At 44.3% G+C, this 17,707-nt stretch overlaps 1 protein-coding gene across 1 annotated transcript in view; it reads right to left on the bottom strand.

The window, feature by feature from the left end:
- The window catches only part of PRCC (proline rich mitotic checkpoint control factor), a 45,866-nt gene that overhangs the window by 13,199 nt on the left and 14,960 nt on the right, over nt 1-17,707 (bottom strand). Inside the window, exons 2-5 of the mRNA XM_066362149.1 lie at nt 14,319-14,366; nt 9,673-10,239; nt 4,801-4,896; nt 2,931-3,074 (exon numbers count right to left, since the gene is read on the bottom strand). Of these exons, the coding sequence (XP_066218246.1) occupies nt 2,931-3,074; nt 4,801-4,896; nt 9,673-10,239; nt 14,319-14,366 (855 nt within the window). The remainder of the gene's footprint in view (nt 1-2,930; nt 3,075-4,800; nt 4,897-9,672; nt 10,240-14,318; nt 14,367-17,707) is intronic.

Genomic DNA, 17,707 nt, shown 5'->3' on the forward strand with positions numbered 1-17,707 from the left:
GGTTGCCAGGTGGATCCCAGTCAGGGCGCATGTGGGATCTATCTCCCTTCCTCTCACTTAAAAAAGGTGTCATTTAATGTGACAGTTAAAGATGAAGAACACAAACCAGCAACCTCACCACTCCAGGTCAACACTTTATCCACTGCGCCACCACAGACCAGACAGCCCTTCATTTCTTTTCTCTTCTTCCAACCCCAATTTTATTTTTAACTTTCGCCCTGACTCCTTTCTTCTTTCCACATTTCCTTCTTTTTTAAATGGTTTTCTTAAATTTATTTATTTTTTTAGACATAACACATGGCAGGTGTTAAAACTGGTATAATAGCTCAATAGAATAAGTATTCCAGATTTTGGGGAGGGATGAAAAGAGAGATATTCAGAACCCTTCACCAGAACCGCCCCCAACTTGATCATAATAGATTAACGATGTGCTTTGTGGATGTGGTTAGTCGACACCAGCCTGACAGGTCTTTCTTTCCGCACCAAGTTCCATTGAGTCATCAGGTCCTCTTGGCTGATAAAGAACCATTATTAGGTGAGGAGCAGCGGCATCATCCAGGGAGCTGTTCTTTAAGCGGCTGACCAACCTATCAGGTTGTGGAGCTGCAACAGCCTTGGGTCTCTCGCAGACTTGCCATATTTCTAGATATCTCTTCTCAACTTTCATTCACTTCAAATTGTACAGTGTCTTATAATAAATCTGTCCTGTTATTTCACTAAATTGTTTCAATATTATAAGGTAAGTTGAAGACTGATTTTCCCTCTTAGAGAGATGAAGCAATTTCCCAAAAGCTGCAGCAGCTATTAAGTGTTAGAGTAAACAAAAACCTAATTTTTTCTCACTCCTGTTGAGCCCCATGCTCCTATAGGTCAAGATCTACTTCAACCAACTAATTGAGAAAATGGGAAAATTGAAGACAGATATGTGGAAGGTTTGGACCTAAATTCATACTGTTGAAACCGGAAATATATCGGACATCATGCTGCCTGTCACCAATTCAGCCAAAAAAGTAGAGACAGGAATTGAATTTTTATGGGCGTTATCAAGAAGGCCCACAGTCTGGGGAGAGGGGGGTTACATTCCCAAATTATCTCAACCCCCTTTTCCCAGCCAGCCTTTTTATAAGGGGAAGAAAAGGACAGGTAAGGGTTTTGAAATTTCAAGGGAGTTAATCAGATCATAGTCAAAGCTAACTGGATCAGAGTGGGCATTCCATCCTTGGAGCACAAAGGCTTTGCTTGCAGTTCCCTGGAGCACAAAGGGTCTCCATGGGTCTCATTAAGTCGTGTGGGACTATTCAGGCATCTCAGTTCCTGGAACAAAGCTTTTACTTACTTGCATTAACCATTATGCCCACTGACCATAATCAAAGCTCAAGCTAAAATTGAAACTTGAGTTCCCCATCACTGTGAGTCAATAATAAAAATGGATTCAAAACAAGCTGCTTCCCTGTTTAATTCTGTTCAACAGAAAACGTCTTCCTAAAGAGGTTAGGATGCTGTTCTCCAGCCTAAAAGTCCTTCCTCTAATTTTAGATTCAGCTCAAATCCTGACTCCTCTAAAAAGACTCTATATTTATTAAAATGTTTATCTTTTCTGGTCTCTCTCTGGGAGGGAAATACACTAGCTGGATACCAACCCCCAAAACATTAAAAGGAGAGAGCGAAAGAGGCTGAAACGTGTTTGTGAAGTGTTAGGCAGGATAGACAGCTATCAGGGCAGGAAAAAGGGAAGGGGAACAAGGGGGCTGTATGTCACCCACTGAATGAGGGAGTTAGCCATCCTGAGACCGGACAGAACAAGATAACCAGGTGTCCCAACAATTTAAAGAAAAACCACAAAGGGGAACCTTGAAACGCTGTCTATTAGCCCTGATAACAGGGAAACAAAGCTTTGAAGCTAACAATATATAACTCCTAAGACCCCAACAGGTGGGGTGCTCAGACTAGCTGAGTTTGCACACTTGTGCTTTGTGCTAAATAAATATACAGCTTTGCTGAATAAACTGCTTCCTTTGCTTGAATGCTAGGGGGAAAGAAAAGAAAGGACAAACAAAACATCCAGCTCCATTCCTGGCCCAGTAAGTCACTATTACTATGTGACACCTCTCAACCCACAGTTAGTAGAGCATGCTCTAAGTCATTTTTCCAGTAAAGTGATGGATCTGTGCTGATCTAACCACTGTCCTTTGCTCTATCCTATATGACTGCCAGTATTTAGTTAAAACAAATGGCTAGGGCTCAGATGGCCTTTGTGGCTACAGAACAAAGCAAATGGGGGAAGGAGAAAATGAAATAAGATGCCTGGCTTTGGCCTTGATGGTGCTGGGTTGGAATCGAGACTTCCCCACATTCTCCCCTACTGTGGCAGGCTCACCAATGTCCACATTTGCTATACTCATCTACTAGGTGAAGAGATGTTCATCATTCTGACTAAAGACAATTAGCCCATAGAAGGTGGGAGTGTCGTATGGAAATGTGAGGAATAAAGCACATGAAAAGACCACAGGTGACTACAATAAATAATGGAGAGGAGAAGAAAAGTTGTACACTCAGAACCTAGGACCCCAGGGCTTCTGAGGCTCTACAGTGCCCACAACTCAAAGATACGCTAAACTAAGGTCCCAGCTTAATGGGATGGAGAGAGGGATATGCCTGAAGGGAGAGGGCAGAGCAGCTGTATATTCCACCCAGCCAGATAAAGAGCCACAACCTATCAGCCATCTCCCAACTTGGAAACTACCACCCAGATGGAGAGCAAAGTGCTACAAAGTTCTAGAAGGCAAGCAGTATCTGTGAGGCTCAGTGCATACTATAGTACTACTGACAAGAGTTTGCAAAAGGTGTTGTGACAGTAATAGTAGGGAGCAGGACCAAATTTTGCTTTGGGGCCTTCCAAGTTTACCACACAATAGATCCTTCCCACTTACTTTGCTGAATGACTTCATGGTTTTTTCTTCTGTCAATGACTTGGTCATCCACTGCTGGGCCCCACTGAGCTGGTCATCACCTTTGATCTCCACAAAATTGATCTCCTCCCTCCCTCGGTTCCTCTTGCCCTGCAGCCGCTTAAACTGGAAACGGAGAAAAAGTGCAGGAGTAGGGATTAGGAGATGTAGCTAAAGATCCCTTTTATGGAATGGTTTCATGACTCTCCGATTCCATTGCATCCTCATTTCCCCTCTGTGGAATTCTTTCACTCTGTCACCTACAAAGCTGCCATGAAGCCGGATGCATGGTTACCTCAGTTCCCCTGGACTCAGGGAAAGGAAGGTCAAGAGATTTCCAAGCATAAGTGAGTACCAACAATAACTAGTATGAATTTTCACTCATATCTGCCTAAAAGGACTGCATACAGTTTTCAAATTAAGAATTTGGGAAAGCCTGACCAGGTGGTGGCACAGGGAATAGAGGATTGACCTGGGATGCTGAGGACCCAGGTTTGAAACCCTGACGTAGCTGGCTTGAGCATGGGATCATAGATATGACGTCATGATTGGTGGCTTGAGCCCAAAGGTCACTAGTTTGAAGTCCAAGGTCGCTGACTTGAGCAAGGGGTCACAGGCTCAGCTGGAGGAGACCTTCCCCCACTCCCCGTCAAAGCACATATGAGAAAGCAATCAATGAACAACTGAAGTGATGCAACTATGAGTGACGCTTCTCGTCTCTTGCTTCCTGTCAGTATGTGTTTCTCTCTCTTCAAAAAAAAATTCAGGATAAAAAATTTAGTCATTCTCTCCTAAAATTCAGTTGTTTTTACATGTCTGTTCCTTCTCATTGGTGTGGTGTGTGGTATCAACAATTCAGCAGACCCCACAACAGAGCAGACATCAATGAGGGAAAGTGTGAAGCAGGGCAGAGGCAGCTTCACAGAAAAAGGCCTGGCGTATTTTCTAGGAGAGCACTACTCTTTCCTCTTCCTACTCACAAAACATGCAAATCACTTCATAGTCACCCAAAGATGTGCCTGCAAGCGAGCGTGGGCACAGAGGAATCAAATTAAAACACTCAGGCCCTGGCCAGATGGCTCCATTGGTTGGAATATCACCCCAATATGTAAAGGCTGCGGTTTTAATTCCTGGTTAGGGCACAAACAGGAACAGATCAATGTTTCTGTCTCTCTCCCTTCCTTCCTCTCTCTAAATCAATTAAATTTTTTTTAATTAAAAAAAAAAAAAAAAACTTCTTTGAGACCTGGGTCCTCGATTGATCATTACTGGAGCCTCTAGCATCACTCTACCCACAAGAAACAGACTTTTGTCACTGGATGAGCTCCCTGATGCCTCCTAGGAGTAGGATAAAAAGAACCTAACTATGGAACGTGTCAAGGACATACACAGGAAAAGTGGATGAACACAATATTATCATGGCAGAAGTACGCAAAGGGGTACACGTTTCTATGAACAGGCAAATAGAAAATTATTTTTTTATAAGAACCTGCATGCAACGCCTTAACATCCTCTATTTCTCCCCCCTGCCAACAGGCTGTGATGTCCCTTCAGCTGAGACAATACTTTATATCCTAATACAGTTGAGCCTGCGCTCAAACTGGATGAGCCTGCACTCGGTGGCAACCTCAGGGTTTTGAACCTGAGACCTCAGTATCCTAGGTCGATGCTCTATCCACTGTGTCACCACCAGTCAAGCTATAATTACCTTCTCTTATAAAAGCCCTATTTGGAGATTCTAAGTTACATGCTATCACACTTATTCCTAACTGAATATAGTTAAAAAAGAGTTTCCTTTAGCTTCAGATTTGTCTGTGGGTCAAAGATGGTCACTTATACTTTGTTAACTTACTGCTTCATCATCAATGAAGGAGGCATCTGATGCAATTTCCTGGGGGGCAACCAGGGCTGGGTCCTGTGCAGGATAGTAGCCACCACTGTAATAATCCTGTAGCCAAGGAAAGAAGAAAAAAAAACACCAATTGAGAGCACAGTGGAAAGGGGACAAGGTCTACTCAGGAACAGAGAAAACCCTCGTCAAAGAGGCAATGGTGACGTCTACACGACAGACCTCTCAAATAGACAACTTACAGGCACAAATCCTAAGGCCCTCTCCCACAACTCAAGAACAGTTTCTGCAGCTTTTCTGATGTGCACAATCCAGAAAGACGGGTATTTTTTAGGGAAGAGTGACAAGAAATAAATATTTTCTCTCCTGCTTCAGCTTACACCCTGCTCCATCAGCTGCTTCCCGAGAGTGGTTCCCATCCTTTATGTCTTCTGTGCTCCCAGCTCTGTTCCTCCTGCTTGTAAGACCTCCAATAAGCTCTGATATGAGAGACGTGAGAAGGTATGAGGGCATGTCATTCCTGTTCCTCATCCTATTTATTGCCTCTGGACATAGGGATACTGCCTATAATGAAAGGGCAGGGAGGCTTTGGATCTCGGATGCAAAATCAACCACTGTATGGGTAGTATGGGATTTATAAAGCTGAAAATAAGCCAGGTTTGTGTTATCACATTTTTGGTTCAGGATCTGATGATTCCCCTTAGAGGTGAGCTATCCAAATGTCATTGTGGACCCTAGAAGAAGGCAAGGCTCCCGCTGAGGCCAAGCCAGGCAGCCACAGGGCTGAGAAAACTGTTTCCTGCCCAAAGTTGTTCCTAATCCTTCCACCTTTGCCCAAAACTTCACAAAATGCCCCTCGAAGGACATTCATTTTATAGTGAGCTAGATGGAAAATAAAATTTAACAATTTAAACCAAAATCATATAAAAAACCCAGTTATTAGAGCATTATTTTCTAAAAAATGCAGTTGACCCTTGAATAACAGGAATTTAAACTGCACGGCTCCACTTACACAGATTTTTTTCAACATAGTAAATGTATTTTCTCTTCTCTTGCTTACTTTATTGTAAGAACACAGAAGTAGGCCCCTGGAGGGTTGGCTCAGTGGTAGAATGTCAGCTTGACATGTAGAAGTCCCTGGTTTGATTCCCAGTCAGAGTACACAGAAGAAGAGACCATCTGCTTCTCCACCCCTTTCCCTCCTCCCCCCACCTCTCTCTTTCTCTCTCTCTCGCTCTTCCTCTCCTGCAGCCATGGCTCGACTGGTTTGAGTAAGTTGGCCCCAGGCACTGAGAATGGCTTCATGGCTTATTCTCAGGCACTAAAATAGTTTGGTTGCCAAGCAACAGAGACGCTGCCCCCGCTGGGCAAAGGATCTCCCAATAGCGGGCTTGCCAAAAGCTCCTGGTCAGGGTGCATGCAGGAGTCTGTCTCTCTGCCTTCGCACCTTTCACTTAATTAAAAATAAATAAATACATAATATACAAAACACTACACCTGTTAATCAACTATTCATGTTAAGACTTCCAGTCAACCATAAGCTATTAATCAGGTTTCTGGAAATAAAAAGTTATAGGAGTACTTTTGACTGTATGGGGGGTTGAGGGGCCATGTCAACCCCTTAACCCCCTCCTTGTTCAAGGGTCAGCTATATTCACAATAAGATGTTTACATTATAAGATCCCCTAATGTATATCATTCTTTTCTTTTCTTTTTTAAATTGATTTTAGAGAGAGGAAGGAGAAAGAGAGAAAGAAAACCATCAATTTGTTCGCCTGACCAGTGGTGGTGCAGTGGATATAGCTTCGACCTGGGATGCTGAGGACCCAGGTTCAAAACCCCAAGGTCGTCAGCTTGAGCACAGGGTTGCTGGCTTGAGCATAGGATCACAGACATGATCCCATGGTCGCTGACTTGAGCCCAAAGGCACTGGCTCAAGCAAGGGGTCACTGGCTCTGCTGGAGGTCCCTGGTCAATGCACATATGAGAAGTAATTAATGAATAAGTCACCTGACCAGGAGGTGGTGCAGTGGATAAAGTGTCAACCAGGGACACTGAGGACCCCCAAGGTCACTGGCTTGAACATGGCTCACCAGCTTGAGTGTGGCTCATAGACATAATACCATGGTCACTGGCTTGAGTCCAAACATCGCTGGCTTCAAGCCCGAGGTCAGTGGCTTGGTCAAGAGATCACTGGCTCGACTGGAGCCCCTAACCCACAGTCAAGGCACATATAAGAAAACAAACAATGAACAACTAAGATGCCACAATTACAAGTTGATACTTCTCATTTCTCTCCCTTCCTCTCTCTCTCACTAAAACAAAAAATAAAAACAAGTAAAATAAAAAAAATTATTTTTAATTTTTAAATTAAAAATTAAATTAAATTAAAAATTAAAATTATTTTTAATTTTAAAAATTAAAAAAAAAGAAAAACATCAATTTGTTGTTCCACTTCTTTATATCAATATATTCGTTGGCTGATTCTTGTATGTTCCCTGACAGGATCAAACCAACAATCAGGATGACAAGCAAACAAACTGGGCTACTTGGCCAGCCACTCCCTAGTGTTTTTTTTTTTTTGTATTTTTCTAAAGTGAGAAGCAGAGAGGCAGAGAGACAGACTCCTGCATATGCCCAACCAGGATCCACCAGCAATGCCTGCTAGGGGGCAAAGCCATCTGGGGCATTGCGACTGGAGCCATTCTAGTGCCTGAGGCGGAGACCATGGAGCCATCCTCAGCACCCAGGCCAACTTTATTCCAATGGAGCCTCAGTTACGGGAGGGGAAGAAAGAGACAGAAAGAAAGTAGAGGGGAAAGGGTGAAGAAGCAGATGGGCACTTCTCCCGTGTGCCCTGGCCAGGAATCGAACCCAGGACTTCCACATGCTAGGCCGACACTCTACCGCTGAGCTAAATGGCGAGGGGCCCTCCCCAGTATATTTAAAGTGTCTTAATTTCCATAGCCTGTCTCAATGGTGTTTATAACTATATACAGAATTCCATTTTGTTTTTCAATTGCTAGATGTAAACCAGAGGTTTCGGACTTAAATAACATTTTTCTTTTTCCTTTCTTTCTTTTTTTTTTTTTTGGTAAAGAGGTTAAAACACTGTCAGCTTCTTTCTTTCTTCTAACAATGTTTAGGGAAGCTAGATTGTCCCTAATCAGCCATGGGGCACAACAAGGTTTAACAGCAAATATCTAGTAAGTACAACTGTTTAAAGACTGTGATCTGAAAACAATCCCTACCCATGCCCAGACTAAAGATAAGATTAACACCGACCAGTCAGAGAATCATAGTTGTTTAAAAAGACTTAAGCCCTCCAACCACTCCAGGCTGGCAATAAAACTTTATACAGTTGCCCAACCAGAACCAGCCAGCCTGCAAGTCCCCAAATTCCCAGAATCCCTCTCCATAGAGACACTCTGACTGCTGGGAAAGTCTTTCTCTTCTTTTTTTGCTCTCTCTCTCTTTTAAGATTTTATTTACTGATTTTACAGAGAAAGAAGGGGGAGTAGACAAGTAGTTGCTTCACTCTAGCTGTTCACTGGTTGCTTGTCGTATGTGCCTTGACCAGGTAAGCCCAGGGTTTCAAAGCAGCGACTTCAGCACTCCATGTAGGAGTTCTATCCACTACGCCACCACAGGCTAGGCAGGAAATTCTTTTTCTTTAAATATAGTGAGAGGCAGGAAAACAGACAGACTCCTACATGCACCCCACCTGGGATCCACCCGGCAAGTCCCCTACAGGGCAATGCTCTGCCATCTAAGTTCACTGCCCTGTTGTTTGGCAACCGAGCTATTTTTAGCTCCTCAAGCAAAGCCATGGAGCCATCCTCAGCGCCCGGGGCCAACTTGCTCGAACCTTTTGAGCCATGACTGCAGGAGAAGAAGAGAGGAAGAGAGAGAGAGAGAAAGGGGAGGGGTGGAGAAGCAGATGGGCGCTTCTCCTGTGTGTCCTGACTGGGAATCAAACCCAGGACTTTCATACACCAGGCCGACACTCTACCGCTGAGCAAACCAGCCAGGCATCTTAAACTTGCACTCTCTGAGGCCACACAGAATAATCCAAATAGTTCTTACAAATATCATTTGAATAAAAAGTTATTATAATGATTTATTGAGCATTTACTATGTTCCAGGGACCATACTAAGCTAATGTGATTCTTGTAGGAATCCTATAAGGTTGCCATTATCATTCCCATTTAAAAGTTGAGGAATCTGAGACTTAGAGAGACAGTTAAGGATCTGTCCAGACTCACATATCTTGGGATTCAAACCCCAAACCACCCATAGGCCTCATTCTCTAACACTGCCCAAATTATGGCCCCCTAGTTTCTCCTTTCTAGGACCTCACCTGAGTCCTTTCAACTTTGCCGAGGCCTCTCACTAGTCTCCTTATTCCCTCTTTAAATTCAATTCTCTAGATTCCCTCTTTCCTCCCCAGTCCCACCTCTCCCCTTCCTTTCTGTGTTCTCAGTACTTTGCATCTCCAGAAACTATTCTTGGACTCATTGCAATTAGAAGTCTAGGCCACAGTTCACTTACTGTCATCATCCACATCTGCGGAGCTATCTCGGCTCTCCAAGATTAGAGATCACTCCTCTCCCACCTTCTCCCTAACTTTCACCAGCTCCTACAGTAAGATTTTATTTTCAGAATAAAGGTGTCAATTATGTGGTTCTACCAGTCAGACTTCAAGACTTAGAAAATTCTAGACCAATATGACTCAGAATAAACAGTATGTTTTGAGGCCTGATAGGTATAGGAAAACCACTACAAGAGTCATTAATTCAGCCAAGTAATGCCCAGCTGTATCACTGGCTCAAAGTCCTCCCTGACTGCTAAGCTCCAACCTTCCTTAATACCCACCTGATAATAAGCACCAGCAGCATTGGCTTCGCCATATGTGGAGAACTGACTGTAGCTGTAGTCATCCCCAGGCTTAGGCATCCAAGGAGCCCCACTTGAGCCTGCTGCCATCTTGAATTCAAGGGGGGCATTAGCTGCATCATCCTGGAAGGCCGGCTCTGGCTCTGTGCCTGGAGGCAGATCTTCAGGGACAGTGGGAATGGGGTAAGGGTATGGCTCAACTCCAGGTGGCTCAGCCTTGTCGGGGAGGGAGAAAAAGTTCTCAGGGGCTACTTCCTCATCACTGTCGTCATCCTCCTGCGTGATCTGCTTGGTCACCTGCAGGGCAGCACTCTTGGCAGCAGCTTTGATAGCAGAGGGTGACGGAGTGGTGGTTGTCGTGCCCACAACAGGGGCAAGAGAAGAGGGCTTGGTCTTAGAAGCCTGTCTGGAGGGCTTAGTGTCAGAGGAGCCATCCGAGGGTTTCCGAGAGAAGGCATGGGGCAGGAGCAACCTGTTAGTCTCTTTCACAGTCAGATTTTTAGGTTGGGGAAGCAAGGCGGATAAACCAGTCCCCTGGCCAGATCCCTGGTAAGCCGGGTTTGGAAAAGGAAGGAAGAAAGATGATAAGTGAAATGTTATGATACGTACTACCAACATCAAGAACAAGAATTATAGATACGTGCTCTAGCCTAAAGTCTTACCAGCCATTTTGCCTTCTCATCTTCACTTACGTAAGGGATCCAGTCTGGGCCTAATCCTTTTCCAGGCACTTCTGCTAGCTATTTCACCCAAGATAAAATGTCATTCCTGTTTTCCATCCCAACCCAATTCCACTGTCCTCTGCAATAGAGCCTCCCCTCTTAACCGTCTGCCCAAAAAGCCCAAGGCTTTCTCCAGCTGTTCACTCAACCTCTCTCCATGTCCCAAAAGTTCCTCTTAACAGGGGAACTTGCTGCTTCCTTTGGATTGCTACTCAAAGTCAGAAACAACGTTCTGTCAAAAAGAGGCACTCATACGCGTTGTCAAAAGGTGCCCTCCTTGCCCAGGGAAAGCCCTACTGATGTGTTATATTCAGCTTGCTTATGCCAGAGTCAAGCATGTAACCTATCATATCATATTCTGCTCTCTATATGCTACAGGGCCAGCCTCACCTAACTATGAGGCTGAGGGAAGGGACAGTTTAAAAAAGGAGAATATAGCCTGACCATGCGGTGGCACAGTGGATAAATCGTTGGACTGGGATGCAGAGGACCCAGGTTCGAGACCTCGAGATTGCCAGCTTGAGCGTGGGCTCATCTGGTTTGAGCAAAAGCTCACCAGCTTGGACCCAAGGTCGCTGGCTCGAGCAAGGGGTTACTCGGTCTACTGAAAGCCCGTGGTCAAGGCACATATGAGAAAGCAATCAATGAACAACTAAGGTGTTGCAATGCACAAAGAAAAACTAATGATTGATGCTTCTCATCTTTCCATTCCTGTCTGTCTGTCCCTGTCTGTCTCTCTGACTCTCTCTGTTTCTGTAAAAAAAAAAAAAAAAGAAAAAGGAGAATATAGCCTGACCAGGCAGTGGTGCAGTGAATAGAACATCAACCTAGGATGCTGAGGACACAGATTTGAAACCCCAAGGTTGCCGGCTTGAGCGCTGGGTCACCAGCTTGAGCGTGGGATCACAAACATGACCCATGTTCGCTGACTTGAGCCCAAAGGTCACAAGCCTGAAGTCCAAGGTCACTGGCTTGAGCAAGGGGTCACTGGCTCAGCTGGAGCCCCCCAGTCAAGGTACATATGAGAAAGCAATCAATGAACTAAGGTGATACAACTATGAGTTGATGCTTCTCATCTCTCTTCCTTCCTGTCTGTTTCTCTCTCTCTCTAAAAAAATAAAATAAAAAAGAAAAAGGAGAATGGATTAAGGTCATTGGTCTTAGAATATCAGTGTAACTACAACCCTCTCAGCCAAAAAATGTCCAGAGCACATAAATAAGATTTTTGAGTCAAACAATCAGACAGCACTGTTCATCCAGAAAATGGGCTCCTCTCAGGTTTGAGTCGTTCCAGCCTGCAGACCCCAGAAGCTCAGTCATAGAAACCAAACTGAGGTACCAGGTGGAGCATATCCTGAGAGTACCTTTGAAGTGTTCGACTTCTCAGATGACACCTAGAATGGCTATATCCTTCTGCAGTGCTGGGTCCCCACTCTGCCTTAACAGCGCAAAGTTTCTCTATCCACTCATCTGTTCCTATCATCTGGAAGACAGCTCTTTACTACTGGGATGCCTTCTGATCTGAGCCAGTGTCCTCCTATCACTTTATATGCCAGTCCACCTCCTCCAGGAAGCCATTTTGTAACAGGAGAATGGCTTCCTTCAGCCTCAGCATGCCAATTCCCTCCACCATCACCCATTACAAATATGTACAGTATTACTCTGGCCAGTAATCTTTCTAATTTCGATGTAACTACATCCTTCTAAGACCTCTCAGCAGTGGAACTGACATCTTAACAAAGTCAAGGAAAGGGGCAGCTTCAGCATCTTGCATCTGAATCATGAGACAACAACATTATAAAGGCAGGACCACTTTTGATCAACATGAATTCAGAGAGCATATAAATCACCAAATGCAGAGTAGTACAGGAAGAAAATCTTGAGAGCCAGAATAAAGAAACTGGGACAGGAAAAACAGAGCAAATAGCAGAGAGAGCATCTCTCTGGCAGTGGCTGGTTGAAGACTTCTGGTCTTTTTTTTTCTTACACAGACAGAGAGAGAGTCAGAGAGAGGGATAGACAGGGACTGACAGGAACAGAGAGATGAGAAGCATCAATCATTAGTTTTTCATTGCACATTGTGACATCTTAGTTGTTCACTGCTTTCTCATATGTGCCTTGACCGCGGGCCTTTAGCAGACTGAGTAACCCCTTGCTCGAGCCAGCGACCTTGGGTCCAAGCTGGTGAGCTTTTGCTCAAACCAGATGAGCCTGCGCTCAAGCTGGCGACCTCAGGGTCTCGAACCTGGGTCCTCGGCATCCCAGTCCGACGCTCTATCCACTGCGCCACCGCCTGGTCAGGCGACTTCTGGTCTTGATTACAGAGCAGCAGCCAAATGCAGCAGGTTAAGAGCTTGGAATCCTGTGCTCACTTTGGCAGCACATATACTAAAAGAGTGTGGAATCCACAGTCAGACAGCCTAAGTCTAAATCCCAGCTCTGCTCCACTCCCCCAGCTGTCTGACCTTGAGCAAGTTTTGTGGGGTTTTTTGGAAAGAGACAAAGACAGGGACAGACAGACAGGAAGGGAGAGAGAAGAGAAGCATCAATTCTTTGTTGTGGCACCTTAGTTGTTCATTGATTGCTTTCTCATATGTGCCTTAACTGGGGACTACAGCAGAGCAAGTGACCCCTTGCTCAAGCCAGCAACCTAAGGCTTCAAGCCAGCGACCTTTGGGCTCAAGCCAGCAACCATGGGGTCATGTTTATGATCCTGCCCTCAAGCCAGATGAGCCCGCACTCAAGCCGGCGACCTCGGGGTTTCGAACCTGGGTCCTCACCATCCCAGTCCTATGCTCTATCCATTGCTCCACCGTGCCATCGCCTGGTCAGGCTTGAGCAAGTTATTTAAGCGCTCAGTTTCCTCATTCATAACACAGGGATGGCCTGACCTGTGGTGGCGCAGTGGATAAAGCATCGACCTGGAAATGCTGAGGTCGCCGGTTCGAAACCCTGGGCTTGCCTGGTCAAGGCACATATGGGAGTTGATGCTTCCAGCTCCTCCCCCCCTTCTCTCTCTCCTCTCTCTCTTTCTCTCCCTCTCTCTCCCCTCTCTAAAAATGAATAAATAAAAAAAACATAACACAGGGATGATAACAGGCCAGTGGTCGGCAAACTCATTAGTCAACAGAGCCAAATATCAACAGTACGATTGAAATTTCTTTTGAGAGCCAAATTTTCTAAACTTAAACTATATAGGTAGGTACATTCCTTATAGAGGTAGCGCCTGCATGTGGTATTTTGTGGAAGAGCCACACTCAAGGGGCCAAAGAGCCACATGTGGCTCGCGAGCCACAGTTTGCCAACCAGGGACTTAGGCAATATTACAAGGACTAAACCAATTAAATGCTATTAAGCACTTAGAGCAGTGCTGCATATAGTGTTATTTAAGAGAGAGAGAGAGAAGGGGGGAGGAGCAGGAAACATCAACTCCCATATGTGCCTTGACCAGGCAAGCCCAGGGTTTCGAATTGGCAACCTCAACATTCCAGGTAGATGCTTTATCCACTGCACCACCACAGGTCAGGCTAAAAATATTTTTAACAAATAAATACATGTTCCTAACATCATTTTAACCAATCTGTTTATTCTATCCATCTTAAATAATCCTTTTATCTGAAACATAATGAATTAAATTGAGTTCCAATTCATCTCCCATACCTCTACCTGTCCTGTAAGAGAAGTAACACCAGAACACTCAAGCCTGGAAATAGTGAGGAGAGGAAAGAGAAGCACAAAGTCTGATGTTATCAAAGGAAACAAAATCATATTTAAGTAATCAGTCCTCAAATACCTGCATTTGTTCTCAGCCTGATCTGGAAACCACCGGGCATCACAAATCCTGCCTTTCAGGAAGCAATATAGAAAGAGAAGAAATGGTTTCTATTTTGTCACAAAGCTTACCTGAAGGACAGTTTTCTTCTTTGTGGGTTCATCTTCCTCGGAATCTGACTAAGAGAAAAAGAAATGAAATAAGCCCTCATTGTTTAAGGACAATGGAGGAAACACATTAAAAGAAGCACATATGAAGAACTGGACAACAGCAGCCACATTCTGTGCCCCACCTCTGTACAAGAGGCACACCCACCCCAGGTCCAGCCCAACTTTAGAGCTCCCTTTCGGATTTCAAGTATCTTCAGAGAACGGGATATGTGTTGACCCTCCCTGGTCTTTAATTCCCCTATCTCCAGACCTGTTACACAGCCTTCTTGGCATCAATTTCTATTTATTTAAATTAAAACTATTCCTTCCCATTTAGTCTTTTGTGGAAATAAAAGCTATCCCCATTCTTTTTTCTATAAATCTGTCCACTAGAAGATGAATGGGATTTGGCCCACAATCTCACCCAATCTCAGCTTCACTTCTAAAACCACTTATACAGACTACATAACCACACGGCTGGAGAACTCCAGTGGGATTAAGTGGTGTGTTAACTACTCTTCTATGAGGCATTCAAGGTCAAAGCCATTGGAGAAAATCCATTCCCTCTCTAAGTATGATATATCGTCTGCCAAACAGTTGTTCATGTCCAGGAAGAAGGCAAGTAGCAAATGATGAACTGTGAGAATTTGGGGCAAGACAGGTCATCTGTGTTATCCCTCTGACTCATCAGAACTGTTTCTAATACAAGCTCTTACACTGAAAAATACCTAAACTTCTAACTCAATGCTAATTCTCAGTATCTTCAACTATCAGAAAAATGAAACGCATATAAATAGCAACCTTTAAGATTTTATTTCTAAAAGTAATCCCCAAACCAAGAACCTGAAAAGTTTTCCATTTGTTCTCAGGACCTTGGTTTAGGCATCTGTAAATAAAGAGGATTAGGTAGGAATCTAAGATTCCACTCACCTCCAAGATTCTAGAAGAACGCAAATTCTCTATCTTTTTCAATTGACACTCCCATCTCTCCTTTCTGAATTTGTCTGCTACCAGGATCTTTTAATGATCTTTACGGAGAAACTATTCTATGCAGGACTACATGCCAGGTACTGCACATAGGACTTCCCAACTGGTATCCTATGGCTGGGTTATAGCTATGATATTGGTCCACTCAGTCCACAGGGCACCAGGGAGGACCTGGAGCAGGTAGACTCCTGTCCCACTGGTCTCCAGAGGCAAATCGTGGACCACTTACTCCAGTGTGCTTTAAAGATTTTCTGTATGTGCCACGACATGAAAAAAGTTCCTTCCCCCAAGGACCTTAAGTCCAATAAGAAGAATGACAAGTACCAAATAACTGTAATAAAGGCAGTTAAGAGTTAAGGCATCGCCTGACCAGGTGGTGGCACAGTGGACAGAGCGTTGGACTGGGATGCAGAGGACCCAGGTTCAAGACCCTGAAGTTGCCAGCTTGAGTGCAGGCTCATCTGGTTTGAGCAAAGCTCACCAGCTTGGACCCAAGGTCACTGGCTTGAGCAAGGGATTACTCGGTCTGCTGTAGCCCCGCGGTCAAGGCACATATGAGAAAGCAATCAATGAACAACTAAGGTGCCACAACGAAAAACTGATGATTGATGCTTCTCATCTCTCTCCGTTCCTGTCTGTCTGTCCCTATCTATCCCTCTCTCTGACTCTCTCTCTGTCTCTGGAAAAAAAAAAAAAAAAAGAGTTAAGGGCATCAAGTGTGGTTCAAACAACCCGTCAAAGAATCTGCTGCTCCTACATTTGTGCTTTCTTCTCATGTAAGTCCCTCATCTTATCACTCTCTCTCCCTGTACCTATACTACCACTGCTCACTCTCCTGTCAACCTGCATTCTGTACTTCCTCACTCAAAACTACTGAGAAGTCTTCCTGGTGAATCTCACCTGGTTCTTTTTTATTCTGTGTTACTCATTTGCTGCGTTAGGATCACACTAACTGATTTATTTGTGCTTGCTCTGGAAATGTTACATTCTTCACATGTGCATTCTCCCCTCTACTCTGAGAGCAAAGGCCCTATCTTATAGTTCCATAGTGCCTCCCAGTACAGTGCATACTGATTTTAATTAACTGCTGCCAAATGTATAAAAAACCACCCATCTTGGTACTGAGATGTAAGGGATAAGACAGCATGGTAAAGGAAAGGACAGCCATCGACTACGAGTCACACAATTTACTCACAATCCTTCATTTAACCCCCATAATATTTCAAGGTAGGCACTCAATTGTACTGTTAAGAAAAATAAGGCTCAGAGAGGTTAAATAATGGCTGAATCAATTCTGGCTCCCATTCTTTTGTAGCACCATCATGCTGAGCTGTCCATCTCTGTCCAGGCTTGAGATCCACCCTGACCAGATCAGACTAGATCCCACAAGACAACGCCAAGAAAGTACCAGGCACAAAACCAGAAATATAGGTTTGAGTATCAGCTTTACCATCTACTGGCTAGGGTATCCCCAATAAGCCATTTAATTAACTCTCCAAGCCTGTTGGAAATACCCATGTCACAAAGATGTTCTAGAGATTGCATGAAGCCGTTATGAGTGAAAATGTATATAAACTAGAATTCTAAAGAGTTCAAGGATTGCCTGACCAGGCAGTGGTATAGTGAATGGAGTGTCAGACTGGGATGCAGAGAACCCAGGTTCAAAACCCCGAGGTCACTGGCTTGAGCACAGACTCACCAGTGTGAGCACGGGGTCGCTGGCTTGAGCGTGGGATCATAGACATGACCCCATGGTCGCTGGCTTGAGCCCAAGGTCTCTGGCTTGAGCAAGGGGTCATTCGCTCTGGTGTAGCCCCGGGTCAAGACACACATGAGAAAGCAGTCAATGAACAACTAAGGTACTTCAACAAAGAATTGATGCCTCTAATCTCATTCCCTTCCTGTCTGTCCCTCTCTCTGACGTTCTGTCTCTGTCAAAAAAAAGAGTTCAAGGATTATTATTCTCTCTAGTCCGTCAAGATGTCAAACTCAACCAAAAAAAAAAGGCTTAAGTCCCAAACACCTAAGTATTTTCAACCTTTCCTCTCTGTTCCAAACTCCTATCGCCTGACTACCTCCCATCTTTTGACCATGAAGACATGAATCTCCTTTCCAGCAGACCATACAGAACTGCCTTACTATGAGGTATATAAGGGTCCCATGAAGTTCCCAGGCATATTTAAACTTGAATACCTAAGAGAATAGGTTTAATGGAAACAATGTGAAAATAAACTAATTTTATCCAAGTTTAAGAAAATTACATTTGTCCCTATCCAGGTAGTTGATAAGAGTGTGGTCCAGATATGCAAAAGTTGTGGGTTCAACCCCTGGTCAGGGCACATACAAGAATCAATCAATGAATGTACAAATGAGTAGAACAACAA

Source organism: Saccopteryx leptura, chromosome 2 (genome assembly GCF_036850995.1).
Source record: "Saccopteryx leptura isolate mSacLep1 chromosome 2, mSacLep1_pri_phased_curated, whole genome shotgun sequence".
NCBI classification, from domain to species: Eukaryota; Metazoa; Chordata; class Mammalia; order Chiroptera; family Emballonuridae; genus Saccopteryx; species Saccopteryx leptura.